This window comes from Populus trichocarpa, chromosome 8 (assembly GCF_000002775.5).
Source record: "Populus trichocarpa isolate Nisqually-1 chromosome 8, P.trichocarpa_v4.1, whole genome shotgun sequence".
NCBI lineage: Eukaryota > Viridiplantae > Streptophyta > Magnoliopsida > Malpighiales > Salicaceae > Populus > Populus trichocarpa.
The window spans coordinates 6,839,010-6,863,192 of record NC_037292.2 but is presented as its reverse complement, the minus strand read 5'-3'; the positions used below and the strand labels follow the sequence as shown (position 1 = coordinate 6,863,192).

The window sequence follows — 24,183 nt, the reverse complement described above, 5'->3', positions numbered from 1 at the left end:
AAAACAAACATTATCTAAAATTACTTTTAAAAATGTTTTTCATCCGAAAAATTATTAAAATATTTTTTATTTTTAAAAATTATTTTTAATATATATATATTAAAATAATCTAAAAATACCACACAAAAAAATTAATTCAAGTGAACAACTTCCAAAACACAAAAACAAACATGTTAAAAAAAAACACAAATTCATCAAGGCACCTTATTATACATTCTTGCAACCGCGAACATGGTTAGAAGGCGGAAGGGTGACGACGCCGAGTCAGAGAATTCTCATCCTAGTGATTATTTATTAATCTTTTCAAATTATAAAACACGCGAGGACAGCAAATATTTAATTTCTCTCTCATAACTAAACTCCTTTATTAAAAATAGTCGAGATCATCAACATTCAAAGGCCGATTGCAATGTGTACAATCTTCATGGATATAGATATGACTGGTAAACACATTAAATCTCTTCCTCCGAGCATTCAATCAATCCAAGTCTGCCTGCAATAACAACAAGACAAGATCACAGAAAGCCAGTGAATTATGTTAAAAGCATCCAAAGTTAACCTGATAAGAACATATTACGCGATCCATGTCAAGACTCACGTTGCTACCAGATGTACAAGCTGGTCTCCTAGGCGGGAGTGTATGGTGAGGTGTTCTCTGCAGTTTGTCAAGGAGAGCACAATCATCTAAGCATAATTCTCTGTTTAAAACAAGTTTTAATGGATTTTGCGCTCCAAGATAATCATTCCACTTTTTTTGGTGTTCGAGGAAGGAGAAGGGGCTAATATTATCTCTGGCTCGTTACAGGGGGGAAAAGAAACGAAAAAAAAAAACAGAAGGGTGTAAATTATGACTACCTGTAGTTTTGGTCGCAAAGTTTCTATTGCCACTGTTGACGTTTGATTCACTCCAGCTGCTTGCTGTCGGAGGAAGGGAAAAAAACACGAAGACAAGGAGGTGAGATGTATAGAGTTTCAGGCACAGACAGATCAATAAAAAAATCAATAAGTATTATTATTTTTTTATATTTTGCGATTAAAATTCTCTCCTCTTCTCTGCACCCAGTAAATGAGGTAATTAATACTAAAATCATGATTATCTGTAAAATATATTATAGCTGAGGCAGGATCAAGATTTCAGTTCTAAACAAGAGAGTTATATAGCTTTGCTTTTGCTTGTAATTTACTTTCAACTTCTGGAAACACCTGAACTCTTTGAAGAGCGTTATATAACAGGCTATTGAAGGCAAAATATGGGGACCGTTGATTGTAATTAAAGCAACTGTCGAACAGAAAATAGTACTGACGGGACAAGACATGAAAATTTGTGGTTTTTTCTTTGGTAATGAAAAGAGTACCTTGCATAATGCCCAGTCTGCTGAATCAAAGAAAGCACGCTCATGGTCCTGCAGGCATTTTTAAAGGGTCATTCTCGTTTATCATGTTTATATATATATATATATATATATATATATATATATATAGAGAGAGAGAGAGAGAGTACAGATTTGCTTTAATATCACTTGATAAATTATGTTACTTAGCTTACCTTTGAAATCAAGGGCTTCTTCTTGGGTGCAAGCCCTCCATATTTCTTGGTCATGGATGCTACCTGTAATGAAAAAAATAATGATCACCAATTCTTTTTCCAAGAAAAAAAAACCTTCCTAAAAAATATATAGTAAATTGACTATAAACATCAGCAAAGCATTGAAAGGAATGTCCTGGTGGCATAATAAAATCACTCCATTTTCCGTCATCCAATACACACACTGGGCCGCCGTGCACTTACATATGGACAGGCTCTTCCGTGCCTAGCTGCCTACAGGAGTAATCTTTCTAGCGAATGACACACAAGCAGCAGTCACAACTTGCGTGTAACTTAATTCTTGCAACGTGAAAGACAGGTGGAATTGAAACAGTTTCTCTTACCACTAGACTTTAATAATGTTTTTATATTTTTTTTAAATTTATTTTGATGTCAAAGTAATTAAAAAAACAAAAAATTAAATTAAAAAATTACGGTCAACAAACACCACCCACTTCATTTGATTAAAGACCATTACACCCAAAAAAACAAAACGTTGACCCCCCGAGGTAGCACTCAAAAGCTTAGTTAGGTGCAGCGGACCAGATCTTGCAGTCTAAATGATGGTTTACTTTGACCACATCAACGGATTAGGCAGGCAAAACAAAATTAAGAAACCGTGTCTTGAAAGTTTTTTATTTCAACAAAACAAGTTTTTTTTGTTTTGTTCTTTTCTAATCTAGTTCAAACTTATCATTAGCGTCTGAGTTATTACTTTCATGAAAACAATTCTTCTTCGCAACGTCTCTATATATTTGACCCAACAACTCGATTTACCATTTACATCAATATCTCAAGCGTGCCTGCGCAGTAAAAAACAAAAAATTACAGGCAGCGGGGAGTGGATACATGAACCAATTCACACTTACGAGCGCACGCGCAGTCAACAGAACTGAAATTCGACAGCTCTATTGGGTAAAGTCTTATGGGATACTGTGTGGTACGTACAAATTACGATTGTACATTGGCTTTGGCGACACCTCAAGGAATGTCAGTGATGTCAGCATTTTAGGGCCGCAGATATTACAATGACTGTGATGAGGAAGGATCACATGCTACTCATTTTACACCAAGAAAAATCTTGTGTAAAGAGATTTATTTGGGCCCAGCCCTAGAAATACCACCTATACTTAGTCCCTTGTTTTAGATAAATTAAGTACAAAAAAATTAAAAAAAAAAATTATGGTGACACCATCGAATTAAATCACTGCATAATCTACCACCAAATCCAAATAATTAATGATAAGAGATATTCAAGTAAAGTTGACAACTGTCATTCCCATTGATCATCGACGACACTTTCATACTAGCTTTTATATATCATATCCATGCTAATAAATAAACAACAAATAAAAATGACATTCTTATTCTACATTTTAATTTTATTTAATTATGTGTCCGAATTAATAAACATTTTTCTTGGTTGCAACCATCTAATTTTCGATTCACGAAACGTGATATTAAATTTTCTACAAGAATTACTCGTTGAGGAGGGCCTTTCGAATACGTGATATTAAAACATATATTTTTTAAATTTTGGGAACTAATAATTGCTCGTTAACTGTAAGATGTTTATATTATTATTAGAAGGGACGACTTCAAAACGAAAACTCTTTGAAGGGAAAAAAAAAAATATGATGCCGCTAGCTCGAGTACTTGCCTGGGCCTAAACTACATACTAGCTAGTCGATATTGAATTCGAAGAGGCAGCTATGTCGCATTGAACGAGCTCGATTGGGGCGTGCGTGAGGTCCCATGTCGCTCGGCACCATAACATTTTATGGTCACCTCACACGATGCGTGCTTCAAGCTTTTTAGTCGTTGTTTAATGTCTATGTTAGTAATATCGTCTTATTTTGCTAATAAAAAAATATCTTATTTTGATTTCCTAATTAAGAAAATGTCACTGGCCAATCGGGTTTGTACGTACCTGGATCTCTTGAGAACCATAGAAGTCTTCGTTTCTGTTGCAATCTGCCATCTCTTCTCTCCTGCTATCCATGGATCAAACACAAAAACTTGTAAAGACAAAAAACAACTCTTAGAATTGCGAGTGGGATAAAAGATCAAAGAGATTGGATGCCACCACTCCTTAACAGCCTAAGAAACACCGGCAAAAAAATGGCCACGAAGGAACCCTTATACACAAGGGCCACGGTGCTCGCAGACCGCGGTGGGAAAAGAAGGTGCGTGCATGTGTTATGTGCCAGTGCAAGAGAGAAAGAGATGCAGGAGAGGGATCTTTCCATTACCTTGCTGCAGAGAAAGGAAGATATGCAAGAGTGAAAGGACAGGGACGTTAAGGAAAGAAGGGCCAATGGAGAGAGAGAATGGGATTGTTCTTGAGTGAAAAGGTGAGATAAGAATATACTATACGGGTAAAGGGAGATATATATACACACACACACACACACACAAGATGAAAAAATTAAGTAGAAGAGAAAAGGCGTCTATGGATATATACAAGGAAATATTAGAAGCAAATTTGGAAACAAAAGGCTAACTAACAAGACTCCAGTATGATAAGGAAGAGGAGTGGTGGTGGGTGGAAATGAGGTTTAATGGTGGACAACTGCTTGTATTTATTATGTAACTTACATGTTTGAAAAACAAAATTATATATATATAAATGCACATGTTTGCGCGCGTGTGTGTATATATATTATATATATAATATTATAATACAAGTTTTTATTTAATTATTTTTGGTCAGCAATTAAATATCAAAGGAATTACAGTATGGTTTGCACAGTTAGGAAATCAACATCAATAGAGGTCGGTCCATGGCAAACCCAGCCCCGTACGATCTCACGCTACAACACATCCTCGATCACCGACACTTCCATTGATGGAGCACGTTTTGTCCTGATTTATTTGTTTTATTTATTTAGCGATTTTCTTGATTTGAGAATATTGTATTAATTTAGTTATATATTTCGCCATAGGTAAGAAATCCCTTTCCCTCCACTGGCTTAATCTTTTTTTAAGATTTACTTAAAAAACGAGAGATACTTTCAGAGAGAAATCTAAATATTTTGTCACTTTTATACGTACCCTCCTCATTAAATGCTAGCATTTGTTTTGTCATGGATTAAAATCAAACCAATCTCTCTGTTTGTCAACGTAACATCCAATATATTTAATGTTACTAACTCTTAAAGATTTAGCAACCCTCTTGTATTAAATTAAAACTGAGAAAATATGTGGAGAAATTAACAATGGCAGCCTCTTTATTTCTTCAGCTTTTCTTTTTTTAAAAAAAAAAAAAACCTCTCATGGTGTTAAAACGTCAGAAGCGTTTACTAATCCAACTTGCAGTGCAGAAGAATTTAATTAGCTGCAATTTTTTTTATTATTATTATTATTAATGTAGGTGTCCGGATCAGCTTAAGTGCACCTCGACTAATCCCACTGTCCTGAAATTAACGACCATATAAACCTCCAATGGTAATCATAGGCTCGAACCTAAATTTATTGGGAAAACAAATCATTTAATTTCAAGTTTTTAGCTGCAATTCTTGCAAGTAGCCACAGAATCATGGATGCATAATACTATTAAAGCGTTTTAGAGATATAATTAAGAAGTTGCAACATCAAAATCACAGTAAAAAGACAGGGCGGACGGAGGGATCGATCTCAAGCAGCTAAGATGGTCATTTCTTGTGTCCAGTCCCTGTCATGATATAACTTCAAATACTTTATGATTGCATGTGAAATCTTCAGTCCATCTTAGCAAGAAAAGAAAAATAAAAACCAGAGGTAAAGTTCATTCTTTTGTTCCTTTGGATTCATCAATGTTCCGTTTTTCCAACGTTGTCTCTACTTATAGTTTCCAAAAACTTTTCAATCTTTTTTAATTATCAAGTGATTAGCATACATCTCCTTTCTTTCTCTCTTTTTTTTCCCGTCATAAATTCACATATACCTTGTAATATCTCTCGAAAACAGTTATAAATCTTAGAAATTCAAAAACACAAATCCAAGAATAGGATCCTTGACGATTTGTGATCATGGGCAACGTTGAAACTTGTTGAAAACTACAATTATAGCATCGACAAATTTCTGTAAAAGAAAAATTGAAGTTTACCCAAAAATCAGCTGTCTTTACTCTTGTTTTTTTTCTGCCATTTTTTGAAAGTGGAATCTCAGGTACCTGTCCAACTTCCTCAATCTGAATCATGTCTCCATTGGATGGGAATTTCAAAGCTCTCTCCGACAAGTTGTCCAAATAGGTTTCAGAAAAGAAAAAAAAAACAGTAGTAGACAACATATTCCAAGGTGTCCAGATAGGTTCAGACCAGTTTCATTAGAAACAAGACCACGGTAGAAACAATAGCAAACAAAGTTTTACACAAGCAAAGCAGGTGTGATTTTGCAATTGATCGAAATCATCTAGCACCTCATTCTAGCCAAGTGGCCCGCCCAATTCCATAGACTGCATTCAATTAAACAACAATAAAAATTTTATTTATTATAATATATTTTTATTTAATTAAACAACAATAAAAATAAACAAACATGTTGACAATTTTCTTTTTGCTGGCGATGTGCTTGGCTTGAAGACCTTTGACCAATTTTTTTTCACACGTATCTTTTTTGTTTTTTCGAACTTTAATGAGTCGGGAATCAATACCTATTCGCATCTGAATTATTGAGACTCACAATACCTATTTGTTCTGTTTATATAACGTGCAGTTGTCGGTATCCCATGAGTTATTAGGATTTGATCTCCTCTAGATTTGCTTGGAGTGAAATAGAATGCTTAAGATCTCCAATGTGAAGATCATGTTTGCCGATTGGAAGTCTTCGAATTCCGAATCGGTCCACGACACTCAAGTGCTTACACACAGGAATGTCAATCTTGACTCGTTTTTTAGATCCTGCAACTATATGAACCTTTTCAAAACCAATCAGTTTTTTGTTTGCTGACCATTTTCCTTCTGGTGGACTGGAGAACACGAGAAGTGTTTGAGTTCCATCCATATCTCCAGTGTTCTTCACATCGATGTGAACGCCTAATACGAGTGGCTCGCAGTTTGCGTGCGAAACCCTGATCGAATTCCTGGCAGCAGTAGTGTTTTGCAAGGCATAGAGACTTGTAAATGGCACCGCAACCTCCTGTGGAGCTTGCACTAAGGAGTGAGCAAAGGTGGTGTAACTCATTCCATGCCCAAAGGGGAACACAACAGGCCCCTTGTAGAATCTGTAGGTTCTACCTGGATAACCTCTTGAAGGGTCTGCTCTCATTCCCATGTTTGTCATCGGCACCTTAGCAAGGTAGTCCTGCGGATACCATGTCATTGGCAGCTTCCCACCTGGAACAACAAGCTTAGAGGTGCATCAGTGCTCATCTTGAATAGTCTTAACGCAATAGTCCTAGCATTGATGTTCAATTATCAATCCCACAAAAGAAGATTTATTAAAATTAGAATCCATCTGGGGATATATCAAACAGATATATACCTGGATTAGTTGTTCCAAATAAAACATCAGCGATAGCAGCACCACCAGCTTGTCCAGGATATCCAGCCCACAATATAGCACCAATACGAGGATCATTCTTAGCAAATGAGACGTCAATTGGACCACCGCTCATCAGCACCAATATAGTTGGACCTCTTGATGCCCTAGCCACCCTTGATATAAGTTCTTGTTGGTATCCAGGTAAGAGAAGGTCTTTCCTATCCCTAAACTCTGCTTCTATAGATTGATCAAGCCCCATTACAAGAACAGTAGCATCGGCTTGACTGGCTGCAGCCTCAGCCATACCAAATTGCTGGTTCCCATTGCAGGCCACATCAATGCATCCAGATTGATGAATGGTCTTAGCATATCTACTAATCCCTTGAAGAGGAGTGGTATAACCACATGCAACACCTACATTAGAAGGCAAAGGCTAAAACTCTCTTATGAATGTCACATAACAAATGAACTTAATATTTTATAGATATTAAAACAAAATTGCAAATCTGGGACCTACCAGCATAATTTCCTATCATGGTAACGGTAACATCGGCAATGGGCCCAATTACTGCCACAGTAAGATTGGGTCTGGACAAAGGCAAGGTCCGCCCGCTATTTTGAAGCAAAACAATGCCTTGTTGGGCCGCGTGGAGAGCCAGTTGTTGGTGGGCTGGAGTGCAAACATCTCTTGGGCCCAATTTACCAAATGGCTGGGCTGATGGCTCTCCATCAAACAAGCCGAGTCTCATCTGGACAGTTATTGTATTGGCTAAGGCCATGTTTACATCTTCTTCATTTAGCAATCCTCCCTTCACAGCATTCTCGGTGTGGATAGCCAGGAATGGGCCACAGTCCAAATCTAGGCCTGCTTTAATAGTGGCCGCAGCTGCTTCTTCTGGTGTGGCAGTGTAGTGTTGGTTCTCATAGAGTACCCCAACTGAGTCACAGTCTGATACAATGTATCTGTTTGGGCCCATCAACAGATTTAGATGAGAAGCCCATCAAAATAAATATATATATAAAAAATCATTTACTCCGGCAATTTAACACGATATGTTCTAGGGTGTTGGGAGCCGAATGAGGATGGTGCCACTCACCCATTAAGACGCCATTCACCACGGATGGTGTTTTTAAGGAGGTTAGGATCAGCACAAGTGGGCTTTCCATTGACTTGATTGTAAGAGCACATTACACTGGCCACTTTCCCTTCCACCACACAGGACTTGAACGGCACATCATAAGTGTCTTCCAAGTCTTGCTTGCTTACCTTCACAAATCACCACCGAAAAATTAAGACTCGTGAATTCACTTCGGCGAACACACTCACAGCTCATATATAGCTCGGAATGTTTACCAAGTTGTGGATATAATTTCGTTCCCTTTTCGGTTCAAGAAGAGGGCATTGGGATTTGTTCGTGCACATAGATATATAAAATATGGCTTAACCTCACAGTTCAATCAGGACCTTTACTTGAAATTAATGGCAAATTTATAAAATAAATAAATAATAATATTCCAGTGTATTTACGATAGAATTGTTATTGCTTATAATGTTAGCAACAATTGATGATAAAGATCACAACGCAACAAGAATGTCATAATCGTTTGATTATTCAAAGGATAACGTTACAGGTCACGGGAAAAGCCTCAGTTAGAAGTCATGACAAACAATTTCAACAACTCAGACCAAAAAAGGAAAGGCAGAAACTTCAACAGATCTCACAGGTAACACGTCGAGTGTCCTAATTGTTGAAACAAATATGCCAAACTCACTTCTAACTTGTGCCCGAGATGGCTATGGTTTGCTAAAGAAAAAATTTAGTTCCACACCACTAGCTACCACTCTTGCTTATAAGTGGTCCTAATTTGTACATGGCTGCTGTGTGTTTAGCTGAGAATCTTGAACTACTCATTGAATCAAAACTTGTCCTAGATAAAGTACCTAAACTGCCCAAAGATAGTTACAAACTCTGAATAATTTTGCGAATAATAATAATAATGGTGAGATACAGCCACTACAAGTTAAAAATGACTTACTCTGGCATTGAAGTGGTACCGATCCACTCCATTCCAATTATCAAGATCATAGGCGGTATAGTGTTTGCAGCAGGCAGCAACTTTTAGTCTGAAACCACTGTTACCTTGGAGTCCCCTAACATAGCTTGCAGCATATTTCCCAGCAACAACAGGGTCTTCACCAGGAGTTTCCTGCCCTCGACCCCACCTGGGGTCACGGAATACATTAACGTTTGGACTCCAATATGTCAAGCCAGCCATCCCTCCATTGAACATTGCCCTTGCTTCATCAGACACTACCTGGACGATAATATCTTGTATCATTAAATTGTATAATTTTTGCAAAATCCCAAATGCTAATTAATGGATCAAATGATTGTTTTTTGTTGGACAATAACACTAATTTCTCCCAGGTTCCAATACCTTCTCACTTTTAAATAAAAAATGGGTAAATGAATACGTTAAATATATAACGGCCTTTGAACACTCTAAACAAATTAATGTTCGAACTAAGAACTAATATTCCAACTTTATTAACTATCAACACCATATAATTAGCGCATCTTTACTAGTGACAGCATTTCGCAGCTCCACATAAGTAAATATCACTATTGATTATCCATATGTATCTTCCATGTAAAATGTGATCAGGGCAAGTAGGCCAAAGACTTAATATTTTAAGATTTCTAAATTTCCATAAAAAGATTAGGTGAAATATATATATGAGAGTAGATATTCCCTCCTAGAGGTCATTGATTATTATTATTATTATTATTTTAATAATAGTCGACTATATTAAAGGTTTTCCTAATAGTAGCCTGTGAAAATTGACTAACGAAAAAAAAAGGACAGAAAGAAAGAAAATCTTACCATAAGAGACACATCACACCCTCATTACATATTGATAACTTTGTAGAAATGTACAAAACTAGTTATAGCAGCATAATTGCAATGAAAGAATAAGTTTAGCATCGATCATGATAGATAGGGACAGGCTGAAGTTGGTGCCATGGAGTTTTCAAGGACTAATTACAAGTCAGAGAATAGGTAAGTTGCTCTCCATTTCTTTTTCATTTTTTGCCTCCGACCAGTCCTTCAATTAATGAGTATGCACTTTAATTATAACTTGCAAGAGAGAGAATTTCCCCCCCCCATCATTAATTCTAACCGAATCCAGGAGAAAATTCACTGGATCCTTGCAATTGGCTTCATCTCCCCAACTTCTAGACCCAACATTGAACCAGAACCACTCTCTAAAGCTTAAACAGTTTTAACACTTTTCCTGCGTAACTAAAATCAAAGGCTGCGAAGGGACAATTTGACGCATGGGAGTGTGTCTCATAACTTAGAAGTGGACCAACGGTCTTTAGTGCACACTAGGCATGGGATGTGTAAGGTGCCCGTGCCAAAATCACTCTCCCTTCTTAATTATTTCTTCTTTAATTTTGTCTGACATATTGGTGTGGAAGGCATCCAAACAAACCTATTTCTAGTAATAGTTTGAAAAAATAGCCTTAAAAGATTGTCTTAAAAAGTAGTAGTATATAAACTGTTTGTCTGTGTTTTTTTCAAGCTAGCAAGTTCAAGATTCAGATCATTCGAGTCAACATCCTCTTTGCTTCGAAGGAAGAACTTTTATAGAGGCTGGACACGAGTTACTTTGGTTATACAAGAGATTAGACTTGAATTGTGACATTTCGAGAGGGCGGAGATAAGGACGCTTTCGGGGTCATATTGTCGAGTAGCATTCCTCGATAGAAAGCTAGTTAACTTCCTGGTTAAAAAAAATTACAAAAAACTTCTATGCTAAGAAATACAGTAAGGCATGGTGAAAGAAGAAGATTTTCAAGGATTCTCACCCGTCCGATTTCCTCCCACAGAGACTTGTTGAACGAAGCAGCAGTAGTGATAACTTGAGGGAAGCTAGTGGCCCCGGGAAAAGCCCCACCAAACTTGGTCCCTGGTCCCACATTGGACACACCATGAAGAGCCTCAGACCACCATTCATACCCTTGAATGCCAAGCCTAGGTACAGCAGCAGCGTTGTTGACTAACAGCCTAATCTTCTCTTGCAATGTCAGCCTCCCAATCAAATCCCTCACTCTCACGTGTAATGGCATATTAACCCTACAGAACTTCAAGCTTCTTGTTAGCCCATTTTTTGCGTCGCAAGCGAAAGGTGCCCGGCATTCTACAGTGTGATTGGATAAGCAAAGAAGAAACAATAGAAATGAAAGACATGGGAGTGCGTTGATTTTGTCAGCCATGTTGAGCCAGATGCGTAATGTTGTTGCTGCTTGTTGTAGTATAGCTAGGTTAAGAGATACGGTTTATATAGAGGGAGGTTGCGTTTTGAATGTGAGGAAAATTGGTTCCATATTTATTGATTAGGTTCCCACGTCAAGATATTATAACAAATGAAGCTAAACACAAACACAGTTACTGCCTGGAGGGACTGTGTGTGTCTGTGATTGAGATGGTTAATTAGTAGGGCACGCCGTTGGCACTTTGATGGTCACTACTGGCTAATTAAGCTCACTTGGAGGACTGAGAAGTTAAGACTGCTTTTCTTTTAACAATAATATTAGCCGAAACCTAGCACGGCCGTTGAAAATGAGAGTGAACCCTATAATTGTATTTGATAGATATAGTCACGGATCAGAGAATCTCTCTAAGATGATAATATTTTTGTACGTTAATGTGACGTTAGCCGCACTAAATGTGGAATATTGCTATCCTCAGCTGTTCTAGTTTTTCAGAATGGTACCCACTTGGAGCTTGTTTTCTTTCTTTCCTTCCTTTTTTTTTTTTTTCTACATTGAAGAAAAGGAAGAATTATTTTCACAGATAAAGGTTACATAGAACCAGCTATATATATAACTGAGAGGACTGCACACGTCTGTCTAGTATAAATTTCACACTCGTGATATCACTTTGGGTTCACTGACTAAAAAGAAAGCAATCTCGTGACTCATATCCTTCTCACTGACAAATTTTTTCATCTTTTGAACTGTCGTTTTGTGTGTACGTTCTTTTACCCGAGGCTTGTATTCTTTGGTTGTGAGTCAGATAGATACACCCGTGGCAAGCTTGACAGAAAATGCCAGGAACTATATATATATATATATATATAAGTACATCCACACAATATAAAGCATGCAATATTTTGATTTGTTTATGTATAAATTGTATTCCGACACTCTACAGATTCTACAATATTTTACTTAAGCCTCCTTAAGTTAAATTTTACAATCTCAACATCAGAGTTTCCATATAATTCCAGTATTTCCCTTTATTGTTCAATGTCCAGTGTCAGGACCACTTATTTTATGTCATGTTTAGATTTTTTTTAGTTTTTTAAGGATTTTTGTGAAATGATATCAATATGATCACACTTGAGAAATTCTTCGGAGGGGGGAAAGAAAAAATATGGGAAAAAAGAATCTCGTTGAAAAAGGATTAACATTCTTTTTCAGTTACCGTTAGCTATTTAATTAATGGTAAAGGAGCGTGTTGAAACTTTAAAAAAAAATTAATATTAAAGAATTTTAAAATGAGGGTCCAAATGAATATTAATATATAGTTGTTGATGCAACGGGGATTAAAATATAGCTTTACCTTTTTATAATTACTTTTTCATGCATTATGTGATTAGTAGACCAGAAGCATGTGCGTAGAGAAATAAGTTAGCCAGCCTAGCTAGGGGGTAGGCATTATATCCCAATTGATGCTCCATAATCCAATAAGTTATTGCTTGAAATTTAGCATGGTTATTCTATAGCACCAGATAAAGGTATCCTTCACTCTTTTGATGACAGCTACCATAACTAATTAACTGCGATTTTTTTTTGTTGCGCATCAAACCATAGCTCGAATAATCGGTGGATCATGATCAGCTACGCAAACACATAATTAATATATGAGTTCATTTATATATATAAAAAAAAAAAACTTCATGGGGGAGGATTATGACAATTGAGAGTAGCTAAATAATTAGTTTTAGCTACAAATTAGCTTCCACACAAGACTAGAACGGATGCGATAAGATTCCACCAGGTTAATCATGTCAATATGCTGATATTAAAAAGGTATTTAAGAGTGTAATAACAATTGCTTTGCCGTTTTCTTTCCGCAAGCAGTGACAACGAAGCCAGGCCTCTTTCTTGCTATAATCTGTTCGATATATGGAGGTGTGCTTAATTCCTTGCACTGTGAATGGAAGGAGGACCGGACCAATGAGGCTATGGAATTGATTAGATGGTCAAGAAGATGCAAATCTTCTGCTCTGTATTAGGAACCAGACATATGCCAAATACATTAATCTTTTATGAATATCAGGTTTTAATACAAACAAGTTTTGTCCAAGGAATTTTCTATAATATTTAAAATTTGGTCCAAATATATTATTTAGAGGGGTGGGGGGGTCCTCTAGAACAAAGGAGATGTTTGGTTGGAGATGGGGCCCAGGACTGGCCCGAATTGGCCTAACTGGATCGTTCATAATACCACCAGCTCTGGGTGATACGGCTAACTTGAGACTCGCAGCAATATTGCATGGGCTGGAGATGTTGATTGGATAAAACATTCTTATCCGTTGCATTGCAAATACCATCAATGCCATTGTACATCCTTAATTTCCAACCAACCAATTTGCAGCTGTCCTGACCTTATCCATTTTGCTTTTGTCGTTAGGAATTAATGTTGCTTAAACAAGTTTACACGTAAAGTTCGCTCCAAGTCCCAATCTTAATCCAAATTATTTGGTGGCCAAACTTTAATTTGACGTACTTAGTCCACCCTTATGACATGGATATTGATGGATATAGATCGAGCTTAATACCTTGAGAGCAATCATCGCAATTTGAGTTTTAAATGGTTGTGTGGGAGTGCTTTGCTTCTGTTTTTTTGATGTTTTTTAAAATATTTTTTATTTGAAAAAATATTAAATTAATGTTTTTTTAATATGTTTTAATGATTTCAAACAAATAAAATTATATTTGAAAACACAATACATTACAATCTCAAACCCATTTAATATATATTTCTATATTTTGATTATTTCGAGTATTCGATATGCATCATAGTTCGTGCCGAGAAATAGCTATTCACAACCTCATGGATGGAGTTCCCCTAACAATTTAAATTACTTCCATAGTTGTTAATTTGTTATCATTTGGGACCTACCATTTGAATTGAATCCACCTTCTCGATGTGGATATTATTTGGAATGGATGTTTCCCTTGAATCCCATTTCACTTTCTGCGCCATGTATGGATTGAAAATTTTTCATTCGGGACTCCATACGGTCGATGGACACAAGCCAAGTCCACAAGCAAAAATATTTCTCTTCCGCCTTTGGGAATTCTTTCAAGTAGACTTGAAACGAGCGTGTGCCTCTAGAGGCGGATTCTTGGGCTGCGAAACAATTATTGCCCGCTTACCAAGAAGAAATAAGGCCTTTGTTTGTGCTTCTCAAACAAATTAGGAGGCTTCGTCGCTGGAATTAGATTGTAAGTGTTCAATGTGCACAGGGAGGCAAATTGTTGCGCTCACAGCCTCGATATTTTTAGGGTGGGTCTCAATAACTTCGTATTATGTAAATTTTACAGAAGCTCCTGCTTTTATATTGGAACGCCTGTTAAAAGATTGTGTAGGAATAAGAGGCTTCAGAAGTTGTAGTTATGTTCTCTCTTTTTTTCTCTTTTTTTTGGTGGCGTTAAGCCCCCTTTGTTACCAACAAACAACAAACAAAAACTAAGTAGAATTGAAACGATATACAACAATTCTAGTTACTACTCTGCACATGGAAATATTGAAAGTCTGAAACCCCCCCAGGGATCCTACTATCTTGAAGTGCAAAAATAGTCATAACACATTTGAGGGCTCTGCTCTCTCGAAGATGGGTATATTCATCTAAAAAGAGGAGTCCAAGAATTTATTTCTAGTAGGCTTTTCAAGCACTAGCTTTATTACTATGGCACGAGATAACATTTTCAACAGCCAGAAGTCTTTTGCACCAGAATATTAGCTATAACTTACTCTCCTTGATAGGTCCCATCTCTCTTGCCTTGGCCCTGAGGACATGTTTCTGAATCTTCCCCGTCGCTGTTTTTGGCAGAGGCCCGAACACTATTGATCTTGGAACCCAGTAAGCAGGCATATTTGACCGAGAAAACTTCATTATATCATCAATCAATTGTTGTTTATCAGATTTTTCCATTTCAGGTTTCAAAGTCACAAAAGCACACGGTGACTCGCCCCAGCGCTCATGTAGTCGAGCTACCACCGATACCTCATAGATAGCTGGGTGCATGTACAATACGTTTTCCACCTCCAAGCTACTTATGTTTTCACCTCCAGAGATGATAATGTCCTTTGATCTATCCTTAATTTCTATATATCCATCAGGATTCTTTACACCAAGATCCCCGGAATGAAACCATCCATTTGCAAAAGCTTCCTCGTTGGCTTTTGGGTTCTTTAAGTAGCCCTTCATCACAACATTGCCTCTCATCACGATTTCTCCCATGGTTTTTCCATCTGCAGGGACAGGTTTCATGGTTTTAGTGTCAACAACATCTAGCCTCTCCAAGCCAACATATCGAACACCTTGGCGAGCATTGAGACGGGCTTGTTTTATTGGGGGAAGCGAGTCCCACTCAGGCTTCCATGCACACACTGTGGAGGGGCCATAAGTTTCTGAGAGTCCATAGGTGTGTGTCACGCGGAAGCCTTTTTCTGACATAGAGAAGAGTACAGAAGGGGGAGGGGCAGCACCAGCTGTCATTACGTGAACCAAACGGGGTAGAGGAAGGATAGTCTCCTCCTTTGAAGCATTGATTATGGTGTTAAGTACCACAGGTGCAGCACAGAAGTGACTGACGCCGGCATATGCTATGGCTGAATAGATTGCCTTAGCTGTTACCTGTAGAAAACAAGCGATCATCTTGTAATCATCCAAGTGTAGAATATTGCACGGGGAATTTCATGAAATAAGTATCTATATAGGCACTGTTCCGTGCACAATATTGCATGAGACTTCTGTAAGCAAGCCTAATTTAGAAAGGCACGCTGGAAAAACCAGGACCTCATGTCATGCAAGACCTACAAGCTGACTTCTTTTCCAAATATAGCTCTCCACTCCCTGTTCAAATTGTTACTGAATTTAACTAGAGAACCTGACCTTCTAAACAGACTAGACCACCACAACAATTTGGGTTTATCTAGGTATAGATGCTTGACTACACACAAATTGGCCATCCAAGTAAATGAAATTAGCTATTTTGAAATCGAGAAAAGCACACATGTGCAAGTGGTTGTACAATAACATCAGCAAAATTCTTCCATATTATGAAGCTAAACAAACAGGATTGCTAAGTATACAAAATTACCTGTCGAAGGCATATACTTTTCACACAAAGGGCTGCAAGTGTCCAAGTAAAACACCAACCATTGCAATGGAACATCGGCAGAGTCCACAGATAAATAGCCCCTTCATCCATCCCCCAAATAACAGGATTACTCAAGCACATGAGATATGCTCCACGGTGGCTCAGCACCACTCCTTTGGGGCTGGAGGTTGTACCAGAAGTATAACCCAAGGCAATGCTCTGCCACTCATCCTCAGGTGGTTTCCAATCAAACTCAGGGTCACCACTTTCAAGGAACTTCTCATATTCAATGGCTCCTCTTCCTAAAGCATATTCCAGAGACTTTGGATCGCAGCTTTTATCACCTATGACAACCAATAGTGGAGGTTTAAAATTCTTTTCGTTACCTTCCCAGATTTTTAAAGCTTCCTCCACCAGAGTGAAAAACTCTTGGTCCACCATCACAACTTCAGATTTTGAATGACCTAGAAGAAAAGCAATAGCTTGAGCATTTAAACGAATATTAACGCAGTTTACAACAGCTCCTGCCATTGGAACTCCAAAATGTGCTTCATATAAAGCAGGGACATTAGGTGCAATTACAGCCACCTGCCAGGATAAATTAGGAAGATATTATTAAGCTGTGAGCTCGAATACAACCTAAAATACAAGGCATAGTAAACCCAATGAATCAGATCTAGCACGATGTGAAAATTAAATAGTTTCAGACATTATCTGTCATTTAGAGATCCAGTGCATATAAACAGAAACAAACACCATCAGCACAATAAGTAATTTTCAAATTTGAAGCATGCAAAACATGTTATGCAAAGGTACGACATAAACAACTAACTATAGAACTACTTATTACCTTAATACATTTCAAAGAAAAATTAAGAGAGAATAAAAGAAATTTTATCACTAAAGGACTGGTCAGAATTTTATCAATCCATGGCTCTATTTTCACTGGAAATTTTTTCCTACAGGAAAGTTCACTTACAGAAAGCATGTAGGAATCATTAAGGAATACAAAATGCAGGGTTGAATGGTTTAAGTTGGTATGGTAGCCTTTACATGCTCCAAGGCATAGTTTTATTGCCTGCTTATCCGTGCTCAACAGTTTGTCCGACAGGTGAAGAGCAGAAACTGGGTTTTACTTTGAATACTCATGTGAAAAGAGGAAAAATGCAATCAAGCTGGACAGCAATGGGGGAGATTATGCAATCTTAGCAGAAAACACAAAAGGCCAACACGGGCAGATACAGGACTCACGCAGTTGTATAAATTTTAAGTACTAAAATTGACAAGTTTGGATGCATGATAAAGTGGAAAAGGCTCAGCATACAGGGAAATTTGAGAACCAGTAACGCGTTCATATAAAGCTCCAGCAACAACTGGAGGGTTTTTGGAATTGTGGTACCGGTTGTTTTTAAAAGTGTTTTTCGCTAGTATAATCATCAAAATAGTGTTTTGATATCGTGCTATCAAAACAATCCAAACTAAAAAAATTCAAATACAATCCAAAAACACTAAAATAATTAATTTGAAGCTAAAAAAAATTAAATTTTGATGAAACTCACTCCCAAACACCACTTAGCAAAGAGACATTTCATGTAGATGCCAACTTCCAAAATGTAGTGCCATAGTATCATGATTTCAATTATCCGCATTGAAGACTATTATCAAATGAACATCTCCAGCACCAGAAGGACAAAATCTCTCTTCTTTATTTCAATCCAAGCGGCCCCAGCTTGGTTCATTGATTTTCTTCTCGGATGTAATTAAGCAGGTATTTCCTTACTGTTGAATTATCACGCTCGAGAACTTAACTATAGGAATGTAGTGTAATCTCGATCTGCAAAACTCACTCTGATTGGTGACGATTCGCACATCGCACAGGGTTCTTTTTTCTTCTAGGGTTTATCATAATTGAGTACAAACCACAGCTTTTGCCTCGATGAGTATAGCAATTCACCAAAACAATGTTTTCAAGTTCAATTTACACAACAACCCCTCAACTCTGTAATATTTAACGAACAACATGTGCTTCTTAAATATCCAAAAAAAAAAGCATATACGATTAAATCAAACCTTTTCATTTTCGATCCCAGCTAGGAAAGGAATTTAAAGAGCTCGAATGGAAAGAAGGAATAAAATAAAATAAGATGGAAAATTTTGAACAAAATTCATAACAAATACACAACACCAGAATTAAAAAAAAAAAAACCCGGAGGGAGAGAAAGACAGCCCAGAGCCCATCACTTTCTTTTTATTTGTAAGAAAGAGCCAAGCACAACTTAGAACAAAAAAGGAGGATCAAGAGTAGTAGTAGTGTACATACCGTGCGACCAAGGCCAAGAGAGCGGTTGGACAGAGCAGAAGCAAATCGGCAGCAACGTTGGTAAGTTTCTTGCCACGTGTACTGTACTGATTCATGGACAATAGATGTTCTTGTAGGGTGTACAGTGGCAGCTCTCTCCAGGAACCATAGTGGGGTCAAAGACATGTAGTTTGCTGGGTTTTTTGGTAGATCATCGATATCTCTCGTCTTCCCCATCTTCAGGAGGAGGGCTATATTTCTTCTCTCTGTATCTGCTTTGCTCTTCCTCCAAGACTCTCTCGGTAGTTTTTCTATTTTGGGTAGGGAATAAATAGATATAAATACTACTGAAAGGTATTGTTTTTTATATGTTAGCCGACTAGCTAGGGATTGTATGATAATGCAAAGGACAGGTGTTTTTGCTCCCATATTAAAATATATATATATATATATATATATATATATATATATATATTACAAGAGGAAAAAGTCATTTTTTTCACGTTACATCAAAGTATTTGGAAGTGTGATATCATAATTTTTTAAAATACTTTTTATTTTAAAATAATATTTTTTTATTTTAAAAAATTATTTTTGATTTTAATCTATCAAAATAATATAAAAATATCAAAAAAATATTAATTCAAAATAAAATAAAAAATAAAAAATTTAAATATTTTTAAAAAACACATTCAAAACACAATATCAAATATCATCAATATCTACGACGGTTAATAAAATTAAGCGTTTTTATATTTATGGTTAATAATATTAACTAATTTTAATTGTGTAATACTCTTAGCAATAATTTTTATTAAATATATTTTAAATTAAAACTAAAAGTAACAGCTATAACAAGAGCAATAATAGCTAACAACACGACAAAAACCAAAAGCATTGCCAATTAGCGATTGAAACCTCAATAGGGGAGCATGAACGTGGACGTTAAATCAAGGTGGCGACGCAAACGAGCTTGGCGTGCAAGGACCATCTTGGCAGCACATTTTTCGGTGTTTGGCTTTATCCCAATATTCTTAGAAAAAAAAAAAATCAGGGGGCGAAAATTTGAACCTTAAATAAATTTGAGAATTTCTGACAAGGATTGTATGAAGTAGTTTATTTTTATTATTGTTTTGCGATTCTTGATCAGTTTTTTCCTTTTCAAAACTCATTTTCAAGCCGTGTTAATAAAAGGGGGAAACATCATTTATTGTGAGATGATATATTATTTATGGGAATGGTATAATGTAGTTTAATGAGGCAAAAACATCATTTAGATATATTATTTTATCTAAATAAACGATGAACTAGTTGTTGGAAATATATCAGTTATTATTAAATTAATATGGGTATTTTTGCATTTAAGAAAAATAATAAAGTTATTAAAATTAATATTAAAAGCAAAACTTATTTAATGCACATCCAGAAATTTTGTATTATCCTTATCCTTGCTTTTTTAACTATTATTAAGCTTAAGAGTTAATTTGATATTTTAATAAATATAAATTATAATTTAAAAATCAAACTTTCTTAGCACGCGTCAGCGAGTAGAAGACGCTCATTGTTTTATGACGATGCATGCGACGTCTCCCAGCTTCCAAACGATAACTTTTATAGCGGTGTTGAAAGCGACAAGGCATCTCTTTGCTCGTGGGGCAGCACATGTCACCGTTTATGCGACACACATCGTCAACCTTTTTTTTCCTTCTCCTCTTCTATCTCTCTTTCCCTCAAGATTCGCACTGATCGTTCAAAATTTCAAAAAAAAAATCTTATTTACTGATATTTCAACTTCAATTCCTGTTTTTTATTTTTAATAATTATTTATGGCTATCTTGTCAAATTTCAATTTGTTTTCAATTTTATTATTAAATTCATGATTGTGATTTGTTAGTTTTTCCAAATATGATCCTCATTATTTTGATTTTGATTTTTTTATGTTGGGTTTGGTTGTAAATTTAATTTTTCCTTTCAATTTTTCCCTTCGATTCAAAATTCTATGTTGTCCTCTCATTTATTATCATTCCAAATTTGATTTTCATTCTTTTAATTGTTATTTTGTATTTTGGATCGCTTGGTATGATTAATTTTTTTCAACTCAATATTTTATTTGTTGAAAGTTGAGCTTCATATTTTTTAAAATGGGGTGTTTTTGCTTTAGTAACTCAAATCATAAGTTTGAAAAGTTAACACGAGTTGATTTTTTTTTATCATTCGACGTTGTTTATTTTTTTAAAAATGGCTTTATGATTTTATTTTGATTCCTTTCAGCTATATTATCCTAATCTCATGACTAAATAACATGTTTAACCGATTAGCTTTGGTATTTGTTTGGGTCGTTTTTTTATATCATTTTATGGTTTTACCCTTTAAAATTATGTTATTTTTAAAACCAAGCTTTGTAATTTTTTCTCGTATTAGTTTATCTTGTTCGTATGGTTCAACTCATAAGATTTGACAGTCTTGTCCAGGTTCGCATGCATTTTGTTTCTCTATGCTTCTTTTTGTTGACTAGTTTTTTTCCTTGTACATCTAGATCATTAGAGATTCACTTTCATTATTTTTTTCAATTTGTTTTTTTTATGTGGCTAGTCCAACCTTATGTCTTGAGTTGCGAGTTTTACATGCTAGTTCCGGTTGATTCAAGGTGCTTTATTTATTATTTTTTAAATTTTATTATTTAATATTGAGTTATTTTACACTTTAACTTTGTAGATTTATTTTTCCTTTTGACAAGCTATATTTTCTTCTGGTTGTAACCATTGTTTTTTTTAAAAAAAATATTTTAAAAAAATTGACCAAGTTGTTTTTTTTTCCGTGTAATTAAATAAAATTATTTTATTGGACACAGTAAAGTTACTTGAGCTGTAATTTTTTTTTTTAATACACTAGAAGCGTCCAGACATCTATGTTTACATTGCAGTAAAATCAGCTCGGCTCATGGTAAAATACGGGTAACCCATGTAGTATATACAATAACGAATATATTTACCACAAATCTGGTCTTCTTTCTGACATTCATTTTCGATCTGAACCCAAGATTATAATATGAAGACTTACATATCCAGCTATAATTCAAGATATAATTTTTTATTGTCTTGAGAAAAAAAAAAAAAAAAAACAATTCAACAAGTGACGGCTTGACCAAACTGATTCTTGAATGCCGGGTTCCTGAAGGGGCCATTGACATAGGCATTCTAGAAATAAGAAATGATTGTACAAAAACTAAAGAAATAGTATTTAACTGTAACAACTGTAATATTATTTTATTTTTATGTTATATTAAAAATTATTTTGAAACTTTAAATATTTTTATTAACTTATATAAGTTTTATTATATTTAAGTATTAATTTTTTAATTTACAGTTATAGTTTTTACTTCTTATTAAAAAAATCATTAATTTTTTAACCTGCAGTGAATCGAGTTGAATAAACATCTTAATATTTTTTCAGCATAAATAATTTTTAATATATTTAATTAAATATAGACTTTTCAATTTATAATTAAAATTAAAAAAATTAAAAACTTATATTTCTGTTTGTTTTTAAATTTTTAAATGTTTTTATAATTTAAATTAATATTTTTTATATATTTAGATAATTTTTATATATAAATATCAAAAATTTTATTTTAATATATTATCAAATAAAAAATAATTTTTTAAAAAACAACACCTTAATATTTCACGGGTGAAGTACCCAGTCATATTCTAATTTGCTTTGCAAGTATGATGATTCCATCCCATTCATTGAATGGATATTCAACATCACATCAGCTGATTTGAGGTTCCATGTTGTTTTATTCAATTGTGAACAAAAACAGATTGGTTTTATTAGGCTGGGTGCGGATGGTCATAGATCTCGCTCAACTTGGTATTTTATTATTATTATTATATGTTTTTAACAGATGTTGATGGGTTTAAATTCAAAAACAGTTTAATCTATTTTATTTTCAAATATAAATAAAAAATACCTTTTCTAGTGAAAAAAAAGGTTATTAAAAATAAAAATATATGAGCATATTAAAATATAATTACTTGTTGAAGCCCGACTTATTAAACAAACGATTTCGTGGAAATCATACCCTTCAACCTTACGACAATTTTTACTATCAATCGGTGAAAACAACTAACATAAATTGCATTGTATGATTCAATAATTGCTGTACTTAGTATTGATGTATTTTAACATTAAATATATAAAAAATTCAAGAAAAACAATTCACCTTTTCCCCGCATAAAAATTATATTAACTACATGAGATGAAAGTAGAAAAAATCAATCCAGACGAAATATTTTTTTTTCTTGATTTTCAATAAACAAACAAAAATCTCTGTTCACGAGCCTCGAAAGAGAAGATGAGTTTCGACGTGGACACACACACATGTGGGCTGTTGAATAAAAAATAAAAAATTTATTATCAATACGGTACAAGGCTTTACACTAGGAGTTTTTTTATATTATTTTCCCACTCGTATGTAATTGATTCTGAATATTTTAATATTCCATGCTATAGCATTTATGTCAGCAAAACAATTTTAAAAAAATTATTTAATTTTAATTAGACCTCGAACATCCATGCGTGTGTCACAAAAATTGGATTTTAAGCTTTATTTTACATTTAGGAATATTTTCACAAGCAATTATTTATGGACGGGGATTTATATTTTAATGTTTTGAAATGTAAATGTATGTGTTTTTTTAACAATGACTTTTTAAAATTTCATGTGGCTGCTATGGTTGTGGTGGGTATTTTAAATTGAAAATGGGCTCATAAAATTTATTTATTTATCCAACCCACGATCCCTGACTGTTAGATATGACATGTATGGGGAATTAATCTCTTCAATAATTTCAAGACTTGAAAATAATTTACTCTTCTAATTTTACCTCATCAATCCTCGAGAATCATGCTAGGCTGGTTTTATTTTTATTTTACTGTGAATCTTTAACTCGTATCTCAGGGTTTCTTTTTTCGAAGCCTTGCAAATTAAAATATTAATTATAATCAATAAAACATGGAAAGCACGAGCACTTCAAATAGTATGTTTAGGCGATATTCTGAAAGAAATAATTCACTCCGAATCTTTTATTCTGCCAGCAAAAATCTACTCAGATGTTTTTTATATAAAAAACGTAAAATATCACATCGATTACAGATCTTGAGGAAAGGATTCGGTGGAGGTTTGTCCCCTCTTTAACAATCTTGATCCGGAATTTTAGTATTTAGCACTTCAAATAATATGTTTTTTACTCGGTTGTTTTTTATATAAAGAATGTAAAATATCATATTGATTTTTATACAAAATCAATCATTTTGCACCCAGACAATTATTTGCTCTCAGGTAATTTCTTTTACCTTTTTACTCAAAGTCTAGCTGTTTTAGATTTTGAACATTAATGGGGTTTGTCCTCTCTTTTGAAAGCACC

General features: G+C 35.0%; 3 protein-coding genes across 14 annotated transcripts; all 3 read right to left on the bottom strand.

Annotated features, from left to right (window-relative positions):
* Positions 1 to 173: 173 nt before the first annotated feature.
* Positions 174 to 4,177, bottom strand: LOC18101480 (uncharacterized). 12 transcript variants are annotated; one of them, XM_024606492.2, is made up of 7 exons: positions 3,838 to 4,142; positions 3,516 to 3,603; positions 1,547 to 1,609; positions 1,356 to 1,403; positions 856 to 918; positions 560 to 655; positions 265 to 493 (listed from the first exon to the last, which is right to left on the bottom strand). In XM_024606492.2, the coding sequence occupies exons 2-7, from the start codon at positions 3,585 to 3,587 to the stop codon at positions 479 to 481; spliced, it is 357 nt and encodes a 118-aa protein (XP_024462260.1). In that variant the 5' UTR covers positions 3,588 to 3,603; positions 3,838 to 4,142; the 3' UTR covers positions 265 to 478. The 12 variants fall into 12 exon arrangements, with proteins under 12 accessions (XP_052311196.1, XP_024462260.1, XP_024462261.1 ...); XM_024606493.2 differs by having other exon boundaries at positions 578 to 655; XM_024606495.2 differs by having other exon boundaries at positions 3,516 to 3,579.
* Positions 4,178 to 6,030: 1,853 nt separating this feature from the next.
* On the bottom strand, positions 6,031 to 11,604 carry LOC7471119 (putative beta-D-xylosidase). The gene is made up of 6 exons (XM_002311362.4): positions 10,924 to 11,604; positions 9,086 to 9,364; positions 8,146 to 8,315; positions 7,566 to 8,011; positions 7,049 to 7,462; positions 6,031 to 6,900 (listed from the first exon to the last, which is right to left on the bottom strand). Exons 1-6 carry the CDS (start codon positions 11,329 to 11,331, stop codon positions 6,302 to 6,304), a joined length of 2,316 nt encoding a protein of 771 aa, XP_002311398.3. The 5' UTR covers positions 11,332 to 11,604; the 3' UTR covers positions 6,031 to 6,301.
* A 3,206-nt stretch (positions 11,605 to 14,810) lies between these two features.
* LOC7471118 (acetate--CoA ligase CCL3) lies at positions 14,811 to 19,098 on the bottom strand. The gene is made up of 3 exons (XM_002311361.4): positions 18,776 to 19,098; positions 16,456 to 17,043; positions 14,811 to 15,989 (listed from the first exon to the last, which is right to left on the bottom strand). Exons 1-3 carry the CDS (start codon positions 18,989 to 18,991, stop codon positions 15,093 to 15,095), a joined length of 1,701 nt encoding a protein of 566 aa, XP_002311397.3. The 5' UTR covers positions 18,992 to 19,098; the 3' UTR covers positions 14,811 to 15,092.
* Between the last annotated feature and the right edge of the window lie 5,085 nt (positions 19,099 to 24,183).

Excerpts from the sequence above, each read along its gene's own strand:
- LOC18101480 (XM_024606492.2), bottom strand. The coding sequence starts at position 3,587 with ATGGATAGCAGGAGAGAAGAGATGGCAGATTGCAACAGAAACGAAGAC. Across the intron at positions 919-1,355 it reads CAGACTGGGCATTATGCAAG|CAAGCAGCTGGAGTGAATCA; the intron begins GTACTCTTTTCA and ends TTCCTCCGACAG. Across the intron at positions 656-855 it reads CTTTGCGACCAAAACTACAG|AGAACACCTCACCATACACT; the intron begins GTAGTCATAATT and ends GACAAACTGCAG.
- LOC7471119 (XM_002311362.4), bottom strand. The coding sequence starts at position 11,331 with ATGGCTGACAAAATCAACGCACTCCCATGTCTTTCATTTCTATTGTTT. Across the intron at positions 8,012-8,145 it reads GGTGAATGGCGTCTTAATGG|ATACATTGTATCAGACTGTG; the intron begins GTGAGTGGCACC and ends GGGCCCAAACAG. Across the intron at positions 6,901-7,048 it reads ATTTGGAACAACTAATCCAG|GTGGGAAGCTGCCAATGACA; the intron begins GTATATATCTGT and ends TTGTTGTTCCAG.
- LOC7471118 (XM_002311361.4), bottom strand. The coding sequence starts at position 18,991 with ATGGGGAAGACGAGAGATATCGATGATCTACCAAAAAACCCAGCAAAC. Across the intron at positions 17,044-18,775 it reads CTCTTGGCCTTGGTCGCACG|GTGGCTGTAATTGCACCTAA; the intron begins GTATGTACACTA and ends TTATCCTGGCAG. Across the intron at positions 15,990-16,455 it reads AAAGTATATGCCTTCGACAG|GTAACAGCTAAGGCAATCTA; the intron begins GTAATTTTGTAT and ends TGTTTTCTACAG.